Source organism: Staurois parvus, unplaced genomic scaffold (genome assembly GCF_062004578.1).
Source record: "Staurois parvus isolate SC_StPar_1 unplaced genomic scaffold, SC_StPar_1.0 ptg001062l, whole genome shotgun sequence".
Taxonomy (NCBI): Eukaryota; Metazoa; Chordata; class Amphibia; order Anura; family Ranidae; genus Staurois; species Staurois parvus.
Window position 1 is genome coordinate 634,540 of NW_028318858.1, and position 26,730 is coordinate 661,269.

Genomic DNA, 26,730 nt, shown 5'->3' on the forward strand with positions numbered 1-26,730 from the left:
TGATGAAAGAAAAGAAATCTAAAAGAGGTCCTAAACCATCCTTGCTCTGCTAGAAAATGTTTCATTTCTGTTTGTGTCCCTGTTTGGAGAATTTTTTCTCACTTCCGGTTCTGTCTGACACCTACTAAGCCAGTTTTGGCTGGAGTTGATATTTTCGTATGAAATTGTGTGCATATGCAGAAGTCGCCCCTTGTGAGTTATTTCTCATCTTTTTCTGCTTACTTTGTTTCCAAATGAAATTGATGGAAGCACATCAAAATGCGCATCACCTTGCTTCACTAGGCACTTTGCATTGCCTATCAATGAGCCTTATAACGTCACGTTGACATGTAGTTTGATATATTCCCAAAGACTATAATGGCGCATCAGAGCAAAAACCACAATTTTGAGCTTGATTCTGTCATACATGGGCATCAGTTGTCAGTGTTCCAGCAGTTAGTCTGTCTGTTCTGGCAGTTTGTCATTATACTGACATGTCTTTGCTGCAAGTTATTTAACATACGAGATAGGAATGTGTCATTTGTGTGAGAATAGAGGAAAAAATAATTGGGACACGGAATAGATATTGAAAACTCAGAATGCTGAAAATTGATTATTGTTGTAGATGGGGGCAAAAGGGATCCCTGTCAGCATTTTGTATCTCTAGTAGATGTGAGTAGTGTGTTACCCCCTAGAACCAGGAACCCAAACCTCCCTCTTTGATCTACTGCATGTCTTAGCATTTGTTTCCTTTACCCTGTTCCTGTAGTGAGCAAAACGTTTATTTCTCCCTGTGACAACATCACCTGATTTAGACCGGTGATTGTCAACTTATGAACTAAATGGGGCCTCAAATGCGGCCCCTGACATCAGGAGTCTCACATCAGTATATGTAATGCTTGAGAGTACTGTTGGAAACTGTAGACCTTACAGGGCACACATGTCAAACAAAAGTCTCGGGAGCCAAATCTGGCCCACCAGGCCATTTTGTGTGGCCCTCATAACTCTCCTGCAGCTTCACCACCCCCCCCGTCTCTGCCCCCACCTTGTCTCAACAGTCCGCAGCAGAGAGGAAAGAGCTCCTCCTTCAGATCCTGCCCACATCTCTCTGTGCAGTCGCAGCACCCCCTTGTCTCTGCCTCCCCTGGTCTCAGCATCCAGCAGACTTTGGCAGCTGACGTTAGTCCTCCACTGATGGTCCTTCAGACCCTGCACTTTCTGTTTCCCAGCAGCGCCCCTAGCTTCTTCCCTGCAGCAGCACAAGGTAAGGATGGGGGGGTGTACTGAGATGTATGGGAGGGTGGGGGACTCTTAACTTCTGGTAGTGGGGGAGGGGGTTCTTGACATCTGATGTAAGAAGGGGGGGGGGGGGTGGGGGGACATCTAGTCTTATAGTTACAAATGGCCCTTTGAGGGCAACCATAATGCTGATGCAACCGCAATTAAATTAAGTTTGACACCTCTGTTATAGAGAAAATGAGGGTCAAAGAGTGTGGGCATGCTACATTTTTTGTGGGGTTATGCTGCAGAAGACAATATAAAACTGGAAACATGTTACATGGAGCTAATAGAGATGAAGAGATTACCGTAATCCATGTTCCCACTACAGACTGCTGACGTCCGAGGGCCGCACATCATATACAAAAGGGTTGCAGGTTGGGCACCAGGGATTTAGGTACACCACCAAAACTACTTCTTAGCCATCAAAGCACCAACACTGGCGGCCATGTATAAGCTCTGACCTAAGATCAGCTTGGAGCCTTTATGACTTCTTATCCTTGTTAAGGGGAGAGGGAGAATAAAAGGTAGGTTTATATATGTAGTGGAGGATGGGCTCAGCTTTAAAGTGAACCTGTTTATTTGTCCAGCCTAGGCAGTGCACAGGTTCATTTTAAAGTTCCCTTTTGTTAGATTCTGCTGTTACTCTTGGAATCAATGTTCTGTATGGCTGTGCTGCAAATGAGTACCAGAAAGGAATTTCTTATCAACCACTTTAAAGCAGAGTTCCACCCAAAAGTGGAAGCTCCGATTATCTGCCTCCTCCGCCTTTCCACTGCCGCATTTGGCACCTTTTGGTGGCTTAGCAGGTACCTGGTTTTGAAGTGGTGACCTGACCTGGAAGTTCGTCCCGCCTCCTTCCCCCCGCAGCCCTCTGGGACTTTTCACAGGTTCCAGAAGACTGTGGCCCATTCTCAAAGCACAGCGCGCTTCACTCATCTGCAGTAGGAAATTGGCTGCGAAGCCACAACGGTTCACTGCTGGTTTCCTGTATTCAAGATGGCAGCTCCAGCACCCAATAGCCAATTGAAGAATTGGCTGAGAGTGAGGATGGTGCCGGATCCCTGGACAGGTAAGTGCCCTTATATTAAAAGTCAGCAGCTACAGTATTTGTAGCGTTTTTTGTTTTTTTTTTTTTGGGGGGGGGCAGAACTCCACTTTATATAGCTACTAATATAGAATGCCATATTACATGCATGACTTTGTTATAACCCACCAAACCTGCTTAGCTCTCAGCTGGAGATGGTTTTCCATGGAATTGTCCATTGCTGCCCATATATAAACTTGATTGGCAGTCACCTTCCAGCTGCTGTTTTTCTAATACTGCTTAGAAAAGAAAATCTCATCCTATTAGTTGTTATGGGGAGCAACACCTCATTCTCTGACTGAAAATCACCTGCAGAGAAACCCTTCAAAGGAAAACTGCTAAGAGAAATATGGAGGCTGCATTTGCTGGCCTTTTGAAATGCTAGTTACCTGACTGTCTCTGTCTTGTTAAAGATCTGGAATGCCTAGGCAGCCAGTATATTCATGCCTCAGAAGGTACTGACAGCCAGACAGCTAGCATTTTTAGAAAGTGACAGCTGATGTACTTCTCTGAACACAGGATCCTCGTTTGAAGTACATGACAACCTTCAGCAAAATACATTTCACATCCAGCTCCAGGTGCTCTAACTGAGCCTTTCTCAACCAGGGTGCCTTAAGGTTTCTTCAGGGGTGCCTTGGCAACATGTCTAAAAATTGGCCAAAACTTGTATACAAGCCAGCAGGTGGAACAAGCCTGCTTTTTAGTTACACAAAGCCACAGGTTATCATTATGCACCATTAAGACCACCTAGCCGATGGCGTCCTGACAACCAGTGACATCATCAGTTGATAAGGAGGGTGTCAGCTGCCTGCACAGCATCCTAGTTTGACCCCCCCCCGCCCCTCTCCATCAGTGCTGGGGTTACGTTAACTCAGTGATGGATAAAAGGGAGAAGAGAAACACTGGAATACTGCTCAGTACCAGTGTGCAAAAGTGTATTTGCTTTGGAATAATAAATCACCTCTAATGTGGGGTGTCCTATGTGTGTGGATGTTGCTGCGTTATATAAATCTATTAGAATAGTTTTTCACATTTTAGAATGGGGTGCCTCAAGACTGTCCATAATTTTAAAAGGTGCCTTGACTGAAAAAAGGTTGAGAAACACTGCTCTAACCAATCACATCCTCTGTTTTTGTCACTTAGGACAGTGAAGAAGGTGGCACAGTACATGGCTGATGTGTTGGAGGACAGCAGAGACAAGGTGCAAGAAAACCTGCTGGCCAGTGGAGGTATTGTACCATTCTAACCTCACGCTTTACAAAAAAAATCATGTTTACACGTTGGAAAAAGCCAGTTGTGACTCGCGCACTCACATTTTACATTACGCTACACACACTGAGCCTTATTATTTTTTCTATAAGGAAGTGAATGAGAAATTGGATGGTGGAAGTCCAGTGGATGTAGTTTATCCAGATTTTGCTAAATCACTTGATACTGTACCTCATAAACATGGATAGGAAACTAGTTACATGAGCGAGTCCAGATAGTATGATAAATGATTAATTCTCTGAATAGTTGTGAGTGGTGTACCCCACTCCTTTGGAGTAGATATGAGATGACTATAACCCAGTCTGGCCAATCCACAGGTCTGTGTGCACCAGAAGCACAGAGCCAACAACCTCAAAATAAAAGTAGTTCTAATGATGGCCATACATAGAATGATTTTATATAGAATTGTATTGTCAATCCATTTACTGTCCAGGAGAAAAATACAATTGGAAGGTTGAAAAGATGATGTGATCTATCTACTGTACACAGCTGGATTTTCCATCCATGTCGATGAGCATCATTTTTAGTTAGTTTTGAACTTTCCTCCTTCTTGTTTGAGGTCAGGTCCTTGTGTTTTTTGATCTTCCTTTTTCCTCTTTCTTTCCTGCCCTCCTGAACCTTATTCACATCTTTAATATATTTAAGTTTTGATCATGTTGTTCTCCCCACTGGACTCATTCTATCTTATTAATATCTTTTAGTAAGCAAGATCTCTACAACTGGTCACAGTATTCTAAATGAGATCTAAAGTTTTATATAAGGGAATCGGGAATTCCTTCCTCCACTAGTGATTCTTCTAGTGTTAACTAACGGTCCATAAAGGGGAATCAGGATCTCCTTCCTCCTGCTGGTGACTAACTAGTGTTGGCTAAAGATCTATATAGGGTATACAGGGTAATCAGGACCTCCCTTCTCCTGCTGGTGATCCCTGTAGTGATAACTAAAGATCTATATAGGATGATCGTGACCTCATTCCTCCTGCTGGTGATCCCTCTTGTGATAACTAGAGATCTATATGTGGGAATAAGGACCTCCTTCCTCCCGCTGGTGATCCCTCTAGTAGTAACTGAAGATCTATATAGGATGATCATGACCTCATCCCTCCTGCTGGTGATCCCTCTAGTGATAAAGATCTATATAGGGTGATCAGGACTTCCTTTTTTCCTGCTGGTGACACCTGTATTGATAACTAAAGACCTATAGAGGGGAATCAGGATCTCATTCATCCTGCTGTTGAACCCCCTAGTGATAACTAAAGATCTTTAGAAGCAATTCAGGACCTCCTTTCTCCTAATGGTGATCCCTCTTGTGATAACTAAAGATCTATATAGGGGAATAAGGACCACCTTCCTCCCACTGGTGATCCCCCTAGTGATAACTAAAGATCTACAGTATATAGAGGAATCAGGACCTCCTTTCTCCTGCCAGTGAATCCCTTAGTAATAACTCTTGATCTGTATATTAAAATCACAACCACCTCTTCCCGCTGGTGATCCCTTTAGGGATAACTAAAAGTCTATATAGGGGAACCAGTACCTCCTTCCTCTTGCTGGTGATATCTCTAGTGATACACCCCAGAATTGTATTTTGAATTTGTTTTCCCCAATGCCATGCCACACTGTTTGTTCATTTTTCAATCCTCTAAAAAAAAAAAAAAAAAAAAAAAAGCTCCTTCCATAATTTTTCCTTTAGTTTTGGCCAACACTGTGCCCCAGTCTTGTACTTTCTCAGAGGATTCTTTTGCCCTAAGTGAATTGTTGGAACTGCAGTCTCCACTGATTTGACCAGTCTTCCAGAAATGCCAAATTATGTTCCATGTCACAGACACCTCCAGGAATATCACCATCCTTGTGTTTTCAGCAACACATCATACCCGTACAACCAAACCTTCAGTCATTACCTTCCTACAAAACCTCTGATATCTTCTTTTCTGAATGGTTTTGATATTTAATATTCCTTATTTGAAGCTAGCTTGTATTTCTTTATCCCTCAGAAGTTGAAAAAAGAATGGGTAGTATGCATGTACGGTACAATGGTTGATTACAATGGACCCGAAGAAATGTCTGAAATTACAGGTTATGCTACCTAGTTCTGGAAGGAGCAGTCAAATAACTGTGATTATACAGTAAAGACCTCTTTCAACATAGTAGCTCTACTTGTTGAGGGAACAGAAGATGGCAGATGTCCCTTGATAGAATTACTGCCCTTTAAAGTGTTACTAAACCCACAACAATAAAATAAGACTGTATATGCAAAAAAGCATGCTTATACTCACTGTGGAACCTAAGGGGTTAATCATCTACAGTGTGTAAAAAGGATGTTTTATCCTGCCTTCTCTGATCCTTTCCTTCTCCCACAGTCCCCAGTGCATCTGCTGATTGGACAGAGCCTTGGCGGCAAGCTGCACATGCTCAGTTTGGTGTAAATTGCTAGAGAGTTTTTTTTTTATTTTATTTTCATGGGAGAGTGCATGTGATCAACACAGGGCCAATCAGCACTGTCCAGACAGAGGGTCAGGGGTCCTGCAGCCTCATAGGACAATAAGGGATGAATGAAAACTCCTACAAGCTTTAACCAGTGCTCGGCTGGACACTGATAGAAGTCACAAGACTGCTCTAACTGCTGATGAGAAAACGTATTTAGCAGTTTATATTTACTAAACTAAGTGCACTTCCATGTTGTGTGTACTGTGGGAGACCAGATATCGTGAATGCAGGGTCCTGGGTTTAGTAACACTTTTTAAGAGTGTAAACTATTATAAATGTAATCCCTGTTATACGTTTGATGTGCGTGAATCAGGAGCACATGTCTATGCCATACTATCTCTCACTGCTGTCTCCATTTTCCTTTCAGTGGACTTAGTCACGTACGTCACACGGTTCCAATGGGACATGGCAAAGTACCCAATTAAGCAATCATTGAAGAACATTGCTGAAATAATCGCTAAAGTAAGATTCAATGCCTTAAATATCATTTTCTGTACCCAGGGTAAGGAAAATACTGTCATAGAAAAGGAGCATGTTTAGGAGCTGTGTGAATTTCGGTCCTATGAGGGTCACAGTCTGGTGGTCAGTTAAATGCTGCACTTTTCAGATACACAATTAAGCCCATTGTATAGAGCAGCACATGATGGGTGTGGGAAATTGCCATATATAAACTGTGCATTTAAAGTGTTTATTTGGAAAGGCTTGCGTCTAAAAAGGAATGTATAGTTAAAGAAAAGTCCTAAAAATGTATTTATTGTAGGGAAGGTTCAACTGGTAATACAGCAGCAAATCATGTATATGACGGGGACACCCAGGAGCAGTACACGCACGTTTGTCTTTAGCAAGGCAGCAAGCAGACAGTCTCAATGTAGAAAGGCTTTGTACAGCAAGTTCATAGCATAAAAATCCGAGTCACTAACCCTACCTATGTTCAGATCCTCCTGGCTAAAAGGGTGCTCCTAATGGGATCTCCAAAAAAAAAAAAAAAACAACCCATGTAACATTTTGCTGTCACCAGTCAGCCTTTTCACCCAGCAGCCAGTTCTCACAGCAGTGTGAGAGAGAGAACCTTGGCGCATCACTTATCTAGCATATATAGAAGCCTATGGACATCTAAGACTAATTAATGCGGTTTGGCTAATAGGTAAGAGATTTTAGGAATGGAGCTTATTTGGCTGTACTTTTCCTGTGGATCTAACACAAGATGAGCCTTACATGCTGACGTCACGCCGCCGTGGCTTGAGTTTGGAGCGGCGGCCATCTTGGTATGCTTTTATGCATTTAACTCTTTGCTGTATCCATGTGGATTATTTTTAACGATTTAAAATAAATACTACACTATATTGCCATACCTTCGGCTCCTGTGGTGAGCTTCTCCCCCTAGGAGGATCCTTTACTGGTTTTGCATAGCCCTGACCCTGGAGAAGTTCGGTCCCTATTTATGGTTTCCTGAGACCCCCCCATAAGGATCAGCATTAACGCTATTATACAAGTAGCATTCTGGTGAGTGCACATCCACATAAGGTGGTGGATTCCTATGTTAAATCATGAGCACTCGAACATCCCAGCTGGTGTTGCTGCACTTTGTAGTTCCACAATCACCGGGCATTGCTGTGACCTGTAGTGCCACAGACTATATATAATCACTAATATTTCTAAAAAGCACACACGTATCCCTTGGCAGTTCTATAGTGCCACGGACTATTTATATTCACTATTTATGTTCAGATTTTTAGAGTTTTTTTTTATTCTATGATTTTATATGATCTGAGACATTTTTATTGTATGAACACTTCTATTCACATAAGCACTCTATGATTGCATTTGTCACTTATGCTTTAGTGCTGCACTTACATTTGAATTGATTCTCCTGTGGATCACCTGAGTACAGTTTGTTTTGCACTCCTGTGACCCATTTTCACCCGACAGTGGGCTTTAAACGTCACAAAGCCAGTCCAGGCCAAAGAAGGATTGTGACCATTTGGTTGGGATTCACCCAGGAGCCTGGACCAGCATCTGGCTCAGCCTCTCAGTGAACCGTTCAGAGCCTGAGCCAGCCGCTCCCACCCCTCCACAGGCCAGGGTACAGTAAGCACTGGGGGGGCAGAACAGAGAGTCAGTGACTAACAGTCCCGGCTCTCTGCTCCAAACAGCAGGTCTTTGATCGCTCATTTCTCAACCTTTGAATTTGTCACGGCTGTAAGTGGCTTTGTCTGCTCAACTGTGAAATTTGTTCACAGAGATCTGGGAATGAAAGAACTACAAATCCCATACACAACTACGGCAGAGGGACTCGTTCTCAAGTCTCCACACTTGTAGTCCATTGATCACTTCCTTGAGCCTCATACAGTCATACAGACTGAGCTGAAGGAAGAGTCTGCAAGATCCAGAGCATTGCACACATGATCCACTGATCATGGTTATAGTGCTTTGCAAGCTCCAGTGCAAAAAAAAAGAAAAAGAAATAACTAAATGTGCCAATAATGCAAAAAGCAAAAATGTGCATTTATTATCATCAAAGATTTTTGAATGTGCATTTATCCTTAGATGCAGAGCTCCCTCTAATGGTTTCTCTATAAATCTATATAGTTAATCCAAAATCCAAAATATGGCAAAAAAAAATGTGAAAATCATACAAATGAGGTAAGGTAGGTAGGTAATCACTGCAATATATCGGACTCTGGGCTGCCTGAAAATACACTATACTTGTCTTTACAGAATAAATGTGCTGGTCTCTGGTTGAATCCATGCAGAAAAAGTACTATATCAGTATTTATTATTTTTTAATTACAGAGAGCTATAGATCGAAAACATTTTTTTTTTTCTTTTCAGGGTGTTACACAGATTGACAATGATCTGAAAGCTCGAGCTGCTGCTTATAACAATCTGAAAGGCAATCTCCAAAATCTGGAACGAAAAAACGCGTAAGACTTTTTTTTTTTTTTTTTTACTACCTGCTTTGGGGGGGGGGGGTTGCTATGGGTTACCATTCATCTGGAAATTAATGGATATCGGTACTTTGAAGTAGTTGCTTGTAATTCACAGGCAGGGAATATAACTGGCCAACAGCTTGATCTGGAACAGGACACACCCAGGTAATGGCTGCAGGTGATTTGGTGAATGTGTGTGTGGAGCAATTTTGTGAGTAAAGCATCCAGTCCTCAGAAATGTTCACTGCCTGTAGAAAAGTGCAGTTTTACCCCAGATTTGTGACTTACAGGTAGACTGTTGTGTTCTCTGACTTGCCATATTCGTCTGGTGTGTCCTGTGGTTGTCCCTGTACATCTGCCATTGTAATGCAATGGACAACCCCAAGTGTAGATATCAGGTTTAATCACAAGCATGATGTGTACAATGAGACCATCCGTCATCGTATGGGATTTTCCAGAAAATAGCACATCGGAGCAGGTGAATCACCAAGACCCAAAGATCTTTTCTGATGTGAAATCCTGACTTCCTCTATCCTATTTATATTGATGGTTTTTAGGATGTGCAATGACCGCATTTATTCCAGCGATGGACAATTTCATATGCAGTCTGGAAGTAAATCTTAATTTAAAGCTCAACCCCAACCAGGGGCGGACTGACAACTCATGGGGCTCCCGGGCAATAGGGGATCATGGGACCCCTGTGTCCTTGCCCAAACTCAAAAAAGCCTATGAAAAAGGTACAAGGGGCATCTCATGGGGCCCCCTACTGACCCTGGGCCCTCGGGCAGTGCCCGAGTTTCCAAATGGTCAGTCCGCCCCTGACCCCAACTGAAAATTATATTTTAGTATTGTGTGGTTGCTGGCAAGCTGTATTGTGTGCCGTCTTGGTATATTTCTTGGGGATCCCACCTGTACAGTATCCCACCCCAGTATCATCCAGCCAGCCAGTATCATCCCACCCCAGTATCATAGCAGCCTTTACAGAACTGACTGTTGGGGTGTCATTCTTCTGTGGTGGATTCTATAAAGGCAATAGTTCAGCTGTGACAAAGTGAAACCTAGATTTGTAGAAGGGACAGCAACTTAAACTTCATTACCAAACTCACATCCTTGGAGGGGAACATTGGTCACTTCACTTAGAAATCTATTTCTGACCTCTGTTGTTCTTCCCTAACATAAGTAGCACTTGTTAGTATTTTATATGAAATATTTAGGTTCATGAAATGCTTTGCAGCATTTAGAAGACTTGACTGGTCGCATCTTGATTTGGCCCCCAACCACCTTCTAAAGTCTGAGGGCAGCCTGAAACCTTTACATACAGTATTTCTGTAAATGCAATGTAACCTAATAGACACCACAAGAGATTCATCATTTTATTTATAAAAGGGAGTTTGTGATTCCTTTTATTAGTAAGCTCAGCAAACATTAAGGGTATGTCAACCCAAAAAAATTATCCAGCTGCCTCCTTCATTATGACATTTTGGGAAGGGACAGAGCCACAGTCTACAATCTGCGTGTCTCAGCAATGTCCTCATGGCTGAATATACAAACTGGTGTACATTCAAAACTGCAAAACTCAACTTCACACAAAACTGATATTTTAATGAAACTCAACGATCTCTTTTTTGGACAAGAATATCTTTTACCCTGACTTTTCTATATCTGACAATGCCTAGAAGTACTCTGGTGTTATTGTATTTATGCACATGTGCCTGAGTCCTACGTCTGTGAAGATCATGTCATGACTTACAGTCCCAATAAAATATTTTCTGTACTTCATTTCTCCTTATTTAGTGGAAGTTTAATCACCAGAAGCCTGGCTGAGATTGTGAAGAAGGATGACTTTGTGCTGGATTCCGAATACCTGATCACACTTCTGGTGGTCGTACCTAAGTAAGTGCAGAAGATTTTAAAGCCTATAGTAGACATGTAGGTGAAGGCACAGGGGTGGGCAAATTTAGAACCATGGTCAGTAGAAGGGCTGAAATGGGAGAAATTGTCCGTAGGCTGCTTGTCTGTTGACACTCAAGGTTCTGGATGGAGAAGATGGAGGGACCTAGTTAGGTAATCTTATTATCTATAATACATAAAGGAATTATTTGAATGCCTTTTACATCCCACAACAGGGAATAAGCCCTTTTTTGGAATTTGTGATACAAGACATGTAGTCTCTACTATGCTTCATACTGTCTATGTGGAGGATTTTTTGGTTCGTTAAAGGAGAAGTACAGCCAAAGTTTTTCTTGGCTGTACTTTTCCTGTGGATTACATAGGAGTGCAGTTTGTTCTACGCTCCTGTGACCGGTTTTCAGCTGATAGCGGACTTCAAAGTCGGGATACACCCCAGAATCTGGAGCGGCACCTGGCTCAGCCTCTCAGCAAATTGCAGAGAGCCAGAGCCAGCTGCTCCCTCCTCCTCTACAGCGCATTGAGCAGACAGAGGTGACTGACAGTCCCGCTCTCTGCTCAGAGCGGCTGTGAGAAATCGGTGATCATGTGATCAGTGAGTACTCACCTTTAGAGCTGACGGGAGACAGATGCACTACCTAAATAAGTGTAAATGGGGAAAAAAAAAAAATCCTATTTCTTTTAACTCACTGCACCATATGTCTGGTTATACTTTTTTCCTTGCTCCCCAAGGACTACTTTGTAGTAGCCATTTTTGGCATGTACTGCAATGATGATGGCCAACAAGCCTGAAACCGTTGTATGCACTTTAGTATTATATGTATATTTGGTTATTCCAGGCAGTATCTGTACTATACACCCGCAGTCCTAAATGTAAAGAGGGCATAGAGAAATTATTTTTATGCCTCCACCCACTGTCATTAAAACTTAAAGCAGTTCAGCTTTTTTGGGAATTACTTCAGCCACATGATTTACCTATAATGAGGTGTGTTCTGCATTCTGGGAAATGTTCCCTCCAGCGATGCCTGGTCCTCTTCACAGCACTGAAGTTCTGGCGCTGTGTGAATGAACTGCATCGGGTTGAAGGAGTCCCAACGGCTGTTCTTCCTTTCCTGTCCTCTCCTTCGTTCACAACATTCCTTGTGTTGTTTTTCAAAGAATGCAGCACCTGCTTTGAATGGGGAAAGGATCATGTCATTTATCCGCCTCTCCTCCATTCAGAGAACATGTTCCATTCTGTGAAAATATTACAAAGAGTGAATGGAAGAAAGGGCAGGAATGGACTCCTTCAATGTTAGACCCAAGGCAGGTCACCCATACAGCACTGAATGTTGAGCACTGAGAAGAGGACCTGGCATCGCTAAAGGGAACATATCTGGGAGCAGTCATTATGATGTGAGACACACTTCATTAAAAGTAAATTATGTGACTGAAGCTGTAGCCCAAATTTCTTTTTTTTTCACCAAAATTTCCGCTTTAAGGCTAAGTTCACACCTATGCAGTTTGCATTTGATCTGTTTTTTGCAGTGCGTTTTTGCCGCATTTTTGATGCTTTTTTGCGGGGGGGTTTTTCCAACTTGTTACTGGGCAGATTATTTATTTATGGTACTTGTATAGCGCCGTCAATTTACGCAGCACTTTACAAATATATATTGTACATTCACATCAGTCCCTAACCCTCAAGGGGTGTACAATCTAAGGTCCGTAACCCACATTCATGCATACACATATTAGGGCCAATTTAGACAGGATCCAATTAACCTACCAGCATGTCTTTGGAGTGTGGGAGGAAACCGGAGTACCCGGAGGAAACCCACGCAGGAACAGGGAGAACATGCAAACTCCAGGCAGGAGGTGCCGTGGCTGGAATTCGAACCAACGACCCTAGTACTGCCAGGTGGAAATGCTAACCACTAAGCCACTGTGCTGCTGACGCAAAATGCATCAAAAACCACTACATGCTTTTCTGCAGTGTCTCTATTGAAGTCTATAGAACCAAAAATGCAGCATTTGTTGTTTAAAAAAAAAAAAAAAAAGTCTATGACCCTTTCCAAAAAACGCACTGGGTGAAAACGCGGAGATGTGCACCTGTCCCATAGGAAATCATGTTAAATGGACTGTACTGCGTTTCTGCAAAACGCTGCGGAAAACGCTTAGGTGTGAACCTAGACTAATGCCTATTTTTGTGATCTGTGATGGAAGTGAGACATAAATATATCATCTGTTTTAAGAAGGATGTGTTGAGCTTCACACTGGTTTAGTGGGAGGCTTTTTAGCCCACCTCACCCATAAGCTGTTTGATTATATAATTACATAATCGTTTTCATTAAAGCCCATGAACCAAAAAAAAGAAATAAAGTCATGACCGCACTGCTGAACTGTCATAGTTCATTACCTCCGAGCTGGTTTTCTCTGTTTCTTTTAAGTGAACCTTTCCATCCCCGGAGTATAAAAACATAGTGGTATTCTCATATTCCTCTTTGTCAGCTTTTTTTTTTTTTTTTTTTTTTTTTTTTTTTTTTTTTTTTAAGATCCCCCTCCTTTCCTCAAAGCGTGCAACCTAAGCACACTAAATACTGATATGCAAGATTTTGTGAAAAGTCAACAGCTGTGCCTTTATCTCTAAATGCTTCCCCAGCTGCTGATGTACGCTGACAGCGGTGACACATGGATGTCATATGAAGTGCTGAGATGTCGGGTATGTGGGCAGTGATTGACAGCTTGACTTCACCTGCTTTTCGCTGGACAAGAAGCAATCTGGTTGTGCCTAATGCAAAATTACTGGGTCTTGAATGACAGAGTTTGTGTTCCAATTACTTTCTTATAGGCTGAATAGTTTACTGACAAAGCAAAGGGTTGCTTTACTTGTGGGCTGCATACTTGACTCTGCTTGGCCCCCAATTAGGCTCTGTTCACCCTAGTGAAATTTCATATGCGACTTGAGTCTTACAGAATCGCACGACTATGGAAATTACATTGTTTAGTGGTGTCGTTGAATCAATTGGCTTCTTTCAGAAATGTAAGCAATGCTCCATTAGGGTCCATAAAGGCTAGTACACACGGTCAGAAAATCGTACAAAAAATACCGTTTTCGAAGCGATTGTACGATAATCTGATTAGTTAGTACACAGCTTTCAACCGAAATTATTCGAAGGGACAAGCACAAAGATTTTTCTCATACAATTTTCGTTTCATCAGTACAATGTTGTCCAAAAATACAAAACAAATACAAAACATCACTTTCAAGTTTTTATTCTGTCGTACAAGAATTTTCATAACTTTAGTAACAAAAAAAAAAACAGAAAAAAAAAACGGATGAGCATTCGTCCGATATTCTCATCGTGTGTACGGGGGCTTTGGGAGTGTACTGGTGCCAGAACTTAACTGATTATCATGATCAAAGGGCAGCTGTAATTTGTAATGTCAGAGCCTGGAGATGTGATGGTCCTGTAATGTGTATGCACTGTGTTTTCCAGGATTAATTACAATGACTGGGTTAAGCAGTATGAAACTCTAGCTGAGATGGTCGTCCCTCGTTCCAGCAGGTGAGTGAAAATCACATTCATTATTACATTGGCATAGGTTTATTATGCACAACTTGGAAGAGTGTATGTTATCATTTTCAGGGATAGGACATAGACAAAGCATGACGTCCGCCAATTTAAGGGTCAACTCTCCAGGCAGATATAGAAAATACTCTTTAATGCTCAGATTTAATCTTTAAAATACACATTTATAAAAATATCTGATTATATCCTCCCTTAATGTAATCCCTTCTACAGCAGCACTTACACTGGTAAAGGGAGGGATGACAGTCTAAGCCAATCAGATCCTTGCTTTGCACACTGCTGTCAGTCAGCACCCTGAACATGCTTACTAGATCGGTGAGCAGATTGATGCCCTGATCAGTGCTGCGCTATTCATAGTCCAGTCACAGGCTTGGGGACAGGTTGGAGATTAAAAGGGTTCTAAAGCCGTAAAGTGTTACTAAACCCACAACCGTAAGATCAGTCTGTATATGCAGTAAAGCATGCTGTGGAACCTAAGGGGTTAATCCTCTGCATTGTGTAAAAAAGGATGTTTGGTCCTGACTTCTTCCAGTGTCCTCCTGTTATCTCTTAATAAGACATATCGTGTGGAGTCACTCTGCGCATGCTCAGTTTGGTGTGTATTGCTAGAGAGGTTTTTTTTCTTGGGAGAGTGCATGTGATCAGGTCAGGGGTCCTGCATCCGCCTAGAGCAAAATGAAAACCCCTCCTGCAAGCTTTAACCAGTGCTCGGCTAGACACTGATAGAAGTCACAAGACTGCTCTAACTGCTGATGGGAAAAGGTATTTAGCAGTTTATATTTACTGAAATAATTGCACTTCCATGTTCTATTGGAGACCAGATATAGTGAAGGGTCCTGGGTTTAGTAACAATTTAAGGTTTTCTTTACCTTAATGCATTCTAAACATTAAGGTGAAAAACCTTCTATTCTGCAGATTCTCCCCTAGCTCCCCCTTATTCTTACCTGAGCCCGATCCAATCCAGATTGATAGCAGTGGGAGCCATTGTCAGTCAAATGATGTGCCAAACCACCCGCTTTGTGTCATTGGACACGGACAGGGCGGCTCGGGAGCAAGCCTGTATGGGTACCTCCATGGAAAGCCGCTTTCCATAGGGGCACCAGCCGAAGAGGAGGAGCCTGGAGTACTGGCGGGGGACCCTAGAAGAGGAGGATCCAGGCTGCTCAGTGCAATACCATTACATAGAACAGATAAGTATACCATGTTTGTTTTAGTAAAAAAAGAAAAGCAACAAAAATTTGTCACTTTATCTATTTCCCTGTATTTGGGAACGTGCATTTGCAGTGACTGTCACTTTATGGATTTACCTGTGATGATTGATTCATCACTTATGTTGTTAGCATCTGCACTTTATAATTTTATTAGTGATTGCATTATATTGAATTTATGATTCTAGCACTGCACCTTAATATATCAGTTGGTCTCAGAAGGTTGTTGGTGCCTTTTGGTGTTACAGCAGCTCACCTTTAGCGCTCAGTTATATGCCGGTTTATCCAACAAAAGTTTAATGCTGCTTTAATTTCATTAAGTGCATAGTGAGGTCTCTGGCAGGCTGTGCTGTCTAGCAAGGGTGCCTGGATTGCACAGCTGTCCGAGTACAGGTACAACCATTCTTATATATGTGGTTCAGCTGTGAATTTAGCTGATTCCAGGGAGTTCAGCTGTAAAGCAAGGCAGTCACAGATTACAAATTTCTCTGGGGTATCTGTTTTATGGGATTTTGCCATCTCTGCCCTCTCCTCCATGTAGAGAACACAAGGTTTCAGTTTTTCATCTGTTCATAGTTGTTCATATACTCTGGTGATTTGGGAACCCCTTTTGTTACTGGTCTAAGGGGCAGGAATGGAGTTCCCAGACACACCACCACTGTAGACTTTGTGTTGCTTCTCAGTTTGATTTATAAAAGTGTCAATATCTACAGATACCAGATTCAGACCTGCTTTAGAAATTCGAAACATTTAGAAATTAGAAAATGTATAAATGTGACCAGTGAGGAGGAAGCACACCAAACAAGTGGGGAGTTCTGTGAAATCATGCTGCAGTGGATTACAGATCATAGCTGAACTCCAGGCAAAAGGTCAAATTCACAGATTAACCACTTCAAGTCCGGACACTTTTACCTCCTTCCTGTCCAGGCCAATTTTCAGCTTTCAGTGCTATCACACTTTGAATGACAATTGCGCGGTCATGCAACACTGTACCCATATTAATTTTTTAGCATTATGTTTGAGACAGATAATACTTTATTTTGGTGGTATTTATTCACCACTGGGATTTTTTTTTTAGCTATATATATGAAAAAGTCAAAACATTTTGAAAAAAAGTGTTTTCTTATAAAATGTTGCAAATAATCTTTTTTCATAAATCTTGGCCAAATGTATTCAGGTATCTTTTTAGTAAAAAAAAAAAAAAAAATTCAAATTCGTTTATAATCAAAAATGTAAATTTTTCTAATTTATTTAATTGTTTTTTTTTTTATATATTTTTTTTTTAACATCTTGTCACCCTAGCAGTACAGTGTCACCATAGTGACACTACTACTTGTGGGGGGTGATGAAGAATTTAGTTTTTATTTTTTGTTTTTTTACACTGATTGCTTTCACACCCATAAAGGCTGTAAAAGCAATAATTTCTCCTTCTCTCTGGCTGCATTCCTGCAGCCATTGAGAAATACTGTGCGAGCTGTGATTGGTCACAGCTTGTCACATGGTACAAGGCTGTTGTGAATAGCCCTGTACCATGTGACCTCTGTGATCATTCACAGATTTCACACGTAGTAAGCAATGATGTCAGAAGTGACATCTTGCTTACTATTCATGTGATCACTGATTGGCCAATCAGTGATCACATGATCGGGACCTCGCACAGAGGTCCCATACAGCTCCCAAGGAGCGCGCACAAGCAGGGAAGCGGGGAGGACGTTTATAAACGGCCACCCGCCCCTGCACTGCTCCCGTCCGGCCATTTATATACATGGGCCAGACGTGAAGTGGTTAAAATACATATACAACCTGCCAGACATTTTATATTTCTGTTTATCCAGTCCTGAAATGTATACATCTCTACGCCACAGCGCATCCCTGTCTAGCAGGGGAGGGGACCTCATTTTTTTTCTAATAGGCCTGGTCCCTCTTCTGGCCTGTGACTGTACAGTGGAAAGAGAAGTAGCATATTAATGAGCGCATCTCTTTACTATTCTGCTCTCTCCTAATTTCAGCATGCTGCTTGAACTACAGCATGCCTGACTGGCTCCTTGTGCTGCTTCTCCCTCCCACTCTCTGCGCTTTGCTGTAAAAACATCACAGTAGTCTGCAAAAGACTGATAATCATTCAAATTGAAATGAAGTTACTTGTACTGCTTGCATTTAACAAATACAGTTAATTATGTTTTATTACGAAGCTGCAATCATTTGTGCTTTTATTATCTCCTTCAGCTTTATGGCAAATAGAGGTTTCTGATTTTAGCTTGGTTACTGAGTTTGCTGTATACGTTTGTTTGCTGCAATATGTCTGATCTGTGGAGTAATTCTCTTCTGTCAACATTGTTCTCAGTATCTGTTCCTTTGTTGTCACAGCGTGTTATCAGAAGACCAGGACAGCTACCTGTGTAATGTCACTCTGTTCAGGAAAGCAGTAGACGACTTCCGACACAAAGCCAGGGAGAATAAGTAAGATCCAGGGCAGCGATTAAAGTCACTGGAGTCCAGTTTTAAATTGCCGGAGTCTAACATTTCTTTTTGTCTCAGGTTTGTCGTCCGTGATTTCCAATACAATGAAGAAGAGATGAAGGCGGACAAGGAGGAAATGAATAGACTATCCACTGATAAGAAGAAGCAGTTTGTAAGAACAATATGCATTCTCTGTATTTTAGGGATGGGGCTTGTATTGGGAGCAAAACATTTAAAGGTCCAGTATAGTGATAAATATTGTATTCTGGTAACTGTATGGGAATACTACCTGATGGGCATGTTTCAATTGAATATAAAGCAGAACTTAACTTTCAAATAAAGAAAAAGCGAGCAGGCATGCTCTTTGATGCAGAAGAGACTGCAAGGTCTCCTCTGCAATAAACTAAAGCTAGCTGCATGCTTCTTTAACCACTTCAAGTCCGGACGCTTTTACCCCCTTCCTGTACAGGCCAATTTTCAGTTTTCAGCACTATCACACTTTGAATGACAATTGCGCAGTCATGCAACACTGTACCCATATGAATTTTTTTGAGACAGATAAAGCTTTATTTTGGTGGTATTTATTCACTACTGGTAGTATTTATTAACCACTGTGATTTTTATTTTTTATTTTTTTGCTCAATAAATGAAAGTCAAAAACTTTTGAAAAAAAAGTGTTTTTCTTATACAATTTTGCAAATAAATAATATTTCATCATAAATCTTGGCCAAAATTTATTCAGTTATCTTTTTAGTAAAAAAAAATAGCCCAAATTAGTTTATAACCATTACATTTTTATTTTATTTTTTTATATTATTATTTGTTTTTTTTTCTACATACCATGGTGACACTGTACTACTTGGGGGTGATGAAGATTTTTTTTTTTTACACTGATTGCTTTTACACCCATAAAGGCTGTAAACGCATTAATTTCTCCTTCTCTCTGGCTGCATTCTTGCAGCCATTGAGAACTACTGTGTGAGTTTTGAATGGTCACAGCTTGTCACATGGTACAAGGCTGTTGTGAATAGCCTTGTACCATGTGACCTCTGATCATTCTCAGATTTCACACGTAGTAAGCAATGATGTCAGAAGTGACATCTTGCTTACTACTCTGCATGTGATCACTGATTGGCCAATCAATGATCACATGATTGGGACCTCGCACAGAGGTCCCGTATGACGATCGGTGTTCCACTGTGTCCGGAGGACATAGCGAGCACGGGATCGCGGAGCTGCGCACTTCCAGGGAGCATGCACAGTCCAGAATGGTGGGCGCCATTTATGAACGGCAACCCGGCCCTGGACTGCCACCGTCCGGCCGTTTTATATACAGCGGCTGGACGGCAAGTGGTTAAAATGTATACTGAGCTGTGCGTGTGCAGCTCAGTTAACGTGGCGGCACCATGACTGTGTGTCGGAGATGAAGGGATGGGGATAAGGACTGCACTAAGTTAGGTAAAAATACATTTAGTAGTTTTTCAATTAGCTTGCACTTTTTTTTTTTTGCCTTATTCTAATTCCCAGAACCCACAGCAATATGTAGGGACAGCACTGATTTTTTTTTTTTCACAAAATCCTGTGTCCGTCTTTAACTATAAATAAACAACAATGTGCGCTATCATATAATGAAAAAACGCTGCTTGAGCTGCTGCAATATCACTTATAAGTGATCCCACACTCAAAACCATATACATAAAACAAGTGTTTTATGTCTGCAACTATACATGTGCCCTAGAGGATATAATTTGTATTTTATTACTGAAATTGTTGCTTTACTGTGCGCATAATGCTGAAATATTTGTTTGTAAAAAGTACAGAAAATTAGAGAAATGTTTTGGTTGATAGTGGTGTGTCCTACATTAGAACTGTAATAAGCCCCAATTGTCACACTTTAACGCCAGCTATAGTTGCTGTGTGTATAAATGACCTTTTAAGATTTTTTTTTTTATTCCCAGGGTCCTCTGGTACGGTGGCTCAAAGTCAATTTTAGTGAAGCTTTCATTGCATGGATTCATGTGAAGGCTCTCCGGGTCTTTGTGGAGTCTGTGTTAAGGTAATGACATTGTGTCCCTGGCCTTCTTTGCTGTTGCTGTGCAGTGGGTAAAGTTTGTTCAGTGCAGGAAGCTCACCAACTTTCATAAAGTGTTCGATTGCTTAAAATTGATATTGTGGTCGAGTAGATGCTGGAAGGTTCAGTCGATTAACATCTAATCTTATGAAAATTCCATTGAGTAAATCCTTCCCTTCCCAGAATATTGTTGTTCCCTTCCCTGGCACAGAATTTCCTTTCTCTTGTTTAATTCCCCATAACCGTATAGGAAGACATTTGGCTACAGCAGGTGGGCGGAGCATGATACCAAAACAGGCACTTGCCATAAAGGGCGAGACTCTCTCACTGCCCTACCATCATAGGGGACCGACTGCAAAAAGCAGACTTTCCATGAAGAGAAAAGAACATTTTAAGGGTTAACTCAACCTATTGTACCCTATTAAATGTTGCACCCATATTTTGGGTGTACCATGGTTATGTTGACAATATGAACAGCTGTAAGCCCTGGAACATAATAATTCCACTGCTTCTAGATATGGATTACCTGTCAACTTCCAAGCCATGCTCCTGCAGCCCAACAAGAAGACTATGAAGAAGCTGAGGGAAGTCTTGTATGATTTGTACAAGCACCTGGACAGCAGTGCGGCATCCATCATTGACGTGAGTAAAATCATTTTTTTTTTGCTATTTGGTGCTTACCTGGTTGTTGTGAATGTCACATATAGGATCTCTGGGTTACTGATGCAGAGGGGCGATTGAGAATGATCATTTCCCCAAATTTTCAGCAAAGTCACCATTTTTGCAAAATGCACTGGGTAAAGGTGGAATAGGGTGGTTTTTAACCGTTTCAATACCGTGCAATTTTACACCTTCCTGCCCAGGCCATTTTTCACGTTTCAGCGCTCTCACACTTTGAATGACAATTGCGCGGTCATATAACATTGTACCCAAACTAAAATTTTATCATTTTCTTCACACAACTAGAGCTTTCTTTTGGTGGTATTTAATCACCGCTGGGGTTTTTATTTTTTGCTAAATTAACAAAAAAAGACCAAAAATTTTTAAAAAAACACGTTTTTCTTTGTTTCTGTTATAAAAGTTTACAAATAAATAATTGTTCTTCATAAATTTAGGCCGAGATGTATTCTGCTACATGTCTTTGGTGAAAATAACCCAAATTAGGATGTATTTTTTAGTTTGTAGGAAAGTTATAGAGTTCACAAACTATGGTATAGATCTGAATATTGATCAATCCTGAAGTACTGACAGCCAATCTAATTTCTTCAGGTCCAAGAATGTCAGAACAGTACAGATATCCCCCAAATGACCCCTTTTTGCAGAGTAGACAGTCCGACGTACTTCATAAGAGGAATGGCGAGTTTTTTGAAGTTGTATTTTTTTGTCATAATTTTTTCGGAAAATTAAAAAATTAAAAAAATTATTTTCACAATTTTTTTTTTTACATACTGTCACCAGTGCAGTACAGCGTCATGATATAACTGGCATGGCGGTGATCAGGAACACTGACTGGTGACAGTATGAAAAAAAAAAATATATATATATATTTTTTTTTTTTATTATTTTTAATTTTTTATTACATTTTTTAAATTTTTTTTAAAGACTTTTTTTCATAATTTACTATGACCAAAGTAGTACAATGTTACCATAGTAACACTGTACTACTTTGGGGAAGTGATCAGTATTTTTTTTTTTTTTACACAATTTGCTTATAGCAAAGAATTACTTTGCTATAAGCAAGCATTTACCTGAATGAAATCGATTCATTCAGGTTTTTTTTTTTTTTTTTGTGCTTAGCTGTGATTTGCTCACAGCTAATCACATGACATGTGCATGTGATTAGCTGTGACCATTCACAGCTAGGCACTAGTATACAATGGATGGCATGAATGAAGCCATCGATTGTATACAACTGTCATGTGACCTGCTGTGATTGGTCACAGCAGGTCACATGGTACCAGCAACGGGGGCCGGTACTCAGATCTGTTATCGGCCGTGTCCGAGGTACACGGCGGGTGACAGATCGCGCCGCTGCGAGGCTCTGCATTAGCGCAAACTGCGTATGTGCAGGTGCACGCCAAATGGCGTGCACCCGGAATGCCGATGCGTGTTTGAAGCCGCCAAACGGCCATTGGCCGGGCGGCTAATGGTTAACCGTGCATCAGGCTTTAACCACTTCCTGCCCTTTAAAATAGTTTGGAACGCCGGGGGGGGGTGGGTGGGGGTGGTTGCCGACCACCTTGTTCACATGACTTGAAGCCAGTCCCGTCAGCTACTGATCTGTAGCCCTATCTAAGTTGCTCTCTGTGACAGCTCTTTCTTTATGCTAAGAGCATGCAGTGAGTGCTCCCTCAGTACAAAAACACTGCTGGAGCGCAAAAGTGCATTTTCTGCTGGAGCGCAAAAGTGCATTTTCTGCATTTGAAAACAGCAGTTGAACTCCTCCTTTTCATATTACTATCCTCTGTTCTCAAAATCTCCTTTCTTTATCCCTCTGCTCCACCCCAAAGTTTATACATCTCACCCTCACTGCTACCATCTCCCTACTACTGCTCCCATCACCTCCTGCTGATACTTTACTCACCTGCTGACCCAAACACCAAAACTGGAAGGCATGTGCACTCATATACATCCCGCTCCCATCTTGCTTTCCTCACCCTTCTTCTTCTCCTAACCTCTGGGGATATCTCCCGAAACCCTGGGCCTCCAGTATCTCACCCCCACACCAGGCACCCGCTTTCCTCCAGGAATACCTGCAATCTACTCAATTTAATATCAGTCCCCGTGCTCCTAAAATCCACCCTCCCTTTTTCATGTGCGCTCTGGAATGCCCGCTCTGTCTGTAATAAGCTCACCTCTGTCCATGACCTTTTTGTCTCCCGCTCCCTTAACCTACTAGCAATTACAGAAACCTGGCTCCAAGCATCAGATTCTGCTTCTCCCAAAGCACTTTCCTATGGAGGTCTCATCTGGACCCAGTCACCCAGACCCAGTGGTCAGAAAGGAGGTGGAGTTGGTTTGCTTCTATCCCCACTGAGCACCTTTCAAGTCCTCCCTACCCCTCCCTCTCTAGCCTTCATTCGAGACTCACTGCATTCGGCTGTTTTCTCCCATTTCTCTGAGGATTGCAGTGATCTATCGGCGTCCTGGACCGGTGTTGCGCTTTCTTGATGACTTCTCTGCCTGACTACCCTACTTTCTCTCCTCTGAACTACCCGCTATCATTCTCGGAGATTTTAACATCCTCATTAATGTCAACAACCCGGCTACATCCCAATTCTTCAACCTAACCTCATCTTTGGTCTTAACACAATGGACACAGTCCTCCACTCACTCTGATGGGAATACATTAGACCTTGTTTTCGCCAAACTTTGCACTCCCTACAACCTCACAAACACCCTCTTTCCTCTCTCTGATAACAATCTCATCACCTTCACAGTCTCATCTTCAAGCACCTATCCCTCCAAGCTGCAAACAATTACCCAAAGAAACCTTCACAACTTAAACCCATCTCTTTTCCACTCTGCACCTGACCGCCTCTATGACCGAATCGGTCTGTTGACTAATGGCCAGCATCATCCAACCCTGTTACAAGGAACCCGGGCTGTAACAGGCTGGCCTCCGGGATGGATGTCATCACGCTTGCATGAGCTTACATTTCTCCTGGACTGAGTGAACTGTGCATGTCAAAGACTAATATAAAGTGGAACTTTAGCTAAAATAATTAAAATTGGCAGAAATTTTAATGCAGAAGAGACATGCTTTGTGTGCCTGTCTGTTCCTGTACAGTGAGCCACGCATGTGTCCAAAACCCCGTACTGAAATCTGCTAGTACTAAGAACTACTATGCTGCATCAATTGGGACATCTACAGGAATCTTTAGACTTTAGCAGTCATACCAAATGATCTGACAAAGGGGAGATAGGAAATGATTCATCTTATGAACTTGGCTAACGTTCTTCATATGTCTTTAGACCTGCCAGCTTGCTTTAGCCGATTCCAATAACATGTCTTCTCTTTTTCTAGGCTCCCATGGACATCCCTGGATTAAACCTGAGCCAGCAGGAATACTACCCCTATGTCTACTACAAGATTGATTGCAATTTGCTGGAATTTAAGTAGAACAAACTGTGTGATTGTGTTATTGGAGCAGAAATGAGTTTGAAGTACAGTGATACACTTCCTCCTTAACCCTGTGCTTGCTTCTCATGTCTCTAACCAAGGTGACCCCCTCCTCTCCCTTAGTCAACCTTCTGACACCTTTTTTTCTTTTTAAAATCAAATGTTCAGTAGATATTGTTGCTTTTAATCAATGAGATATTTAAATGTCCACTGAGAAAATAAGAGTCTATTTATAAAGAGATTTATTTAAACCTGAAGTTGCTGAGATGCCACAGGACACAAATGGTTCTATAAAATATAATTCCTCATTCGTATGGTGGTCAGCCTTCATTCCTCTCACTGCTCGTACGTAGATCCTGTTTACAAGGGACTATGGTGTAATTGTTTATACCATTCCATTCACTGCATTTAGTTCATATCATGGTGTTTAAAACGTGGAGTCGTGATGTAAAGTGTATGTAATATTTAACGTATGTGCTTTCTGTATATTTGTTAAAGATCTCTAGAGCACTGTCAACACAAACAGGAATAATAAACAGACCTGTAAAAACAAGGCTTGTGTTTTATTCTTTTATTGAGCAGTTTACTTGTTTTTGTACTTGTTGATTTTTGTTTCTATTCACTGAAGCTGCAGGTGAAATAGTAAAATACGCATTAGGCTCAATTCACAAAACTAACACACTAGGAAAAAAAAAAAGAAACCGTTTATTTCAGTTGCGTGCAATGAGATTTAAAATTTACAGTTACATGGCTAAAATAAAGATACCTATCTTTGTGCCTAATGGTTAAAGGCAAATTCCACCTTTTCCATCCATATTGCAAAAATGTGCATTTGTAATTTCTTTTGCGTTTGAGCTTGTAGAGCATTCCAACTGCAATCAGTACATCTTGGATGCAATGTTCTGGTTCTTACAGACTTTCTCTAGCTCAGTTACCTACAGAGGTATGGACCTTCAGCTACGTAGCTGAAGGAAGTATCAGTGGGCTCTATTGAGCACTTCAAGTTCCTCTGCAACGGAGGCACATGGGATTTGTACGTTTTTCATTCACAACTCTCTATGAATGATGTGCCTTTGTGTGAGCAGAACTTTGCGCTGCTGTGTCAAATTCAGCTTTGACAGAAGTGGGAGAAGAACTCCCAAATTCTGTAAAAGTAGAGGGGAGTGAATTGAGGGACGGGAGCTGTAGGCTTTGACCTTGGTGTATGTTACATCGTAAATATGGGTGTAACATGAAACATGATTGGAAAGGTGGAGCTAGCATTTAATGAATTGATCCTACTATATGTATTACTGTTTTTTTTTTTTTTTTACAACTTTTTGTTTATTAACAGTTGCAGGATTAGTTTTACTTTTTCTTCTCCACTTTCTGCTCTGCGGCTTCCTTGGCTCTCTTGGCTCGGATGCCGAAGAGGCGTGCGTTGGCGCGTGCCATACGCAGACTGGCGAAGGCTTTGAAGTTCTTCTCGTCCTCGGAGATGACTCTCGCCTTTTCTTTCTTGAAAGTCTGGCGGATTGGCATGACTGGGCCCTTCAGTTGGGTGGCCATCTTCAACTCTTCAGGAGAGCTGTCTCCCTTCTTCGGAGCGGAGGGTTTGTGTGGGAAGATGATCAGTTTGGAGCGGTACTCCTTCAGCCTTTGCACGTTGGTCTGCAGGGACTCCGTTGACCTGTTGCGACGGCGAGGGTCCACAGAGATGCCGATGGTGCAAGCAACCTTCTTGTTGATGCTGGCGGCCTTAAGCTCCTCCAAGGTGAAGCCTCTTCCAGCTCGATTCTTCGTGTGATATCTGACGGTTGGACATCTCACCACTGGCCTGAGGGGTCCTGCCACAGATCTGGGGGCGATCTGTTGTGCCTTGGCCTGGCGTGCCTTTTGCCTGCGGATCTTCCTGGCGGGCTGGTTAAACCAAGTAGCCACTCGTCTCTGCCAGTCCTTGTGGAAGTGGGGCTTCAAGATCATTCCATTTCTGCTGGGGGCCATGGCGACTTATTCCCTCCATGGGGAGAAAATGGCCGAAAGGAAAGCTGTATTACTGTTTTAACTTTTGCTGATTCAGGTCAGTTTGCAGAATCAGCGAATATATATAAAGTTAAGTAAACAGCAGTTCCTGCTCTGCAACATTCTATCTGTTCTACATTGTTGGACATCTTATGTTAGCTGATCCTACACACTGTGAAAAGTGACTGTGTAAATCTCCTTACACCGGTTTATGATTTGCTCAGGTTTTTAGGGGTATCAGAATAATGGAGAGTGCAGCATCTACCATTGTTGCAGAGTGGATTTGTGTACTAAGCTCAGCAAGGCAACCTATTTTTTTTTACTTTTTTTCCTCAACCATTGAGAATCACAGAAAGTTGTT

The 26,730-nt window shown here is 41.7% G+C and overlaps 2 protein-coding genes across 2 annotated transcripts in view; one reads left to right on the forward strand and one right to left on the reverse strand.

The window, feature by feature from the left end:
- Positions 1-24,921, forward strand: part of ATP6V1C1 (ATPase H+ transporting V1 subunit C1) — a 58,245-nt gene extending 33,324 nt beyond the window's left edge. The window contains exons 4-13 of the mRNA XM_089658287.1: positions 3,488-3,573; positions 6,467-6,561; positions 8,932-9,023; positions 10,824-10,922; positions 14,414-14,482; positions 18,082-18,174; positions 18,253-18,346; positions 20,133-20,230; positions 20,761-20,887; positions 24,273-24,921. Coding sequence (XP_089514413.1) covers positions 3,488-3,573; positions 6,467-6,561; positions 8,932-9,023; positions 10,824-10,922; positions 14,414-14,482; positions 18,082-18,174; positions 18,253-18,346; positions 20,133-20,230; positions 20,761-20,887; positions 24,273-24,368 — 949 coding nt within the window. The 3' untranslated portion in view covers positions 24,369-24,921. The remainder of the gene's footprint in view (positions 1-3,487; positions 3,574-6,466; positions 6,562-8,931; positions 9,024-10,823; positions 10,923-14,413; positions 14,483-18,081; positions 18,175-18,252; positions 18,347-20,132; positions 20,231-20,760; positions 20,888-24,272) is intronic.
- Positions 24,922-25,663: 742 nt separating this feature from the next.
- On the reverse strand, positions 25,664-26,390 carry RPL13 (ribosomal protein L13). Its single transcript, XM_089658288.1, has one exon. It carries the CDS (start codon positions 26,349-26,351, stop codon positions 25,716-25,718), a length of 636 nt encoding a protein of 211 aa, XP_089514414.1. The 5' UTR covers positions 26,352-26,390; the 3' UTR covers positions 25,664-25,715.
- Between the last annotated feature and the right edge of the window lie 340 nt (positions 26,391-26,730).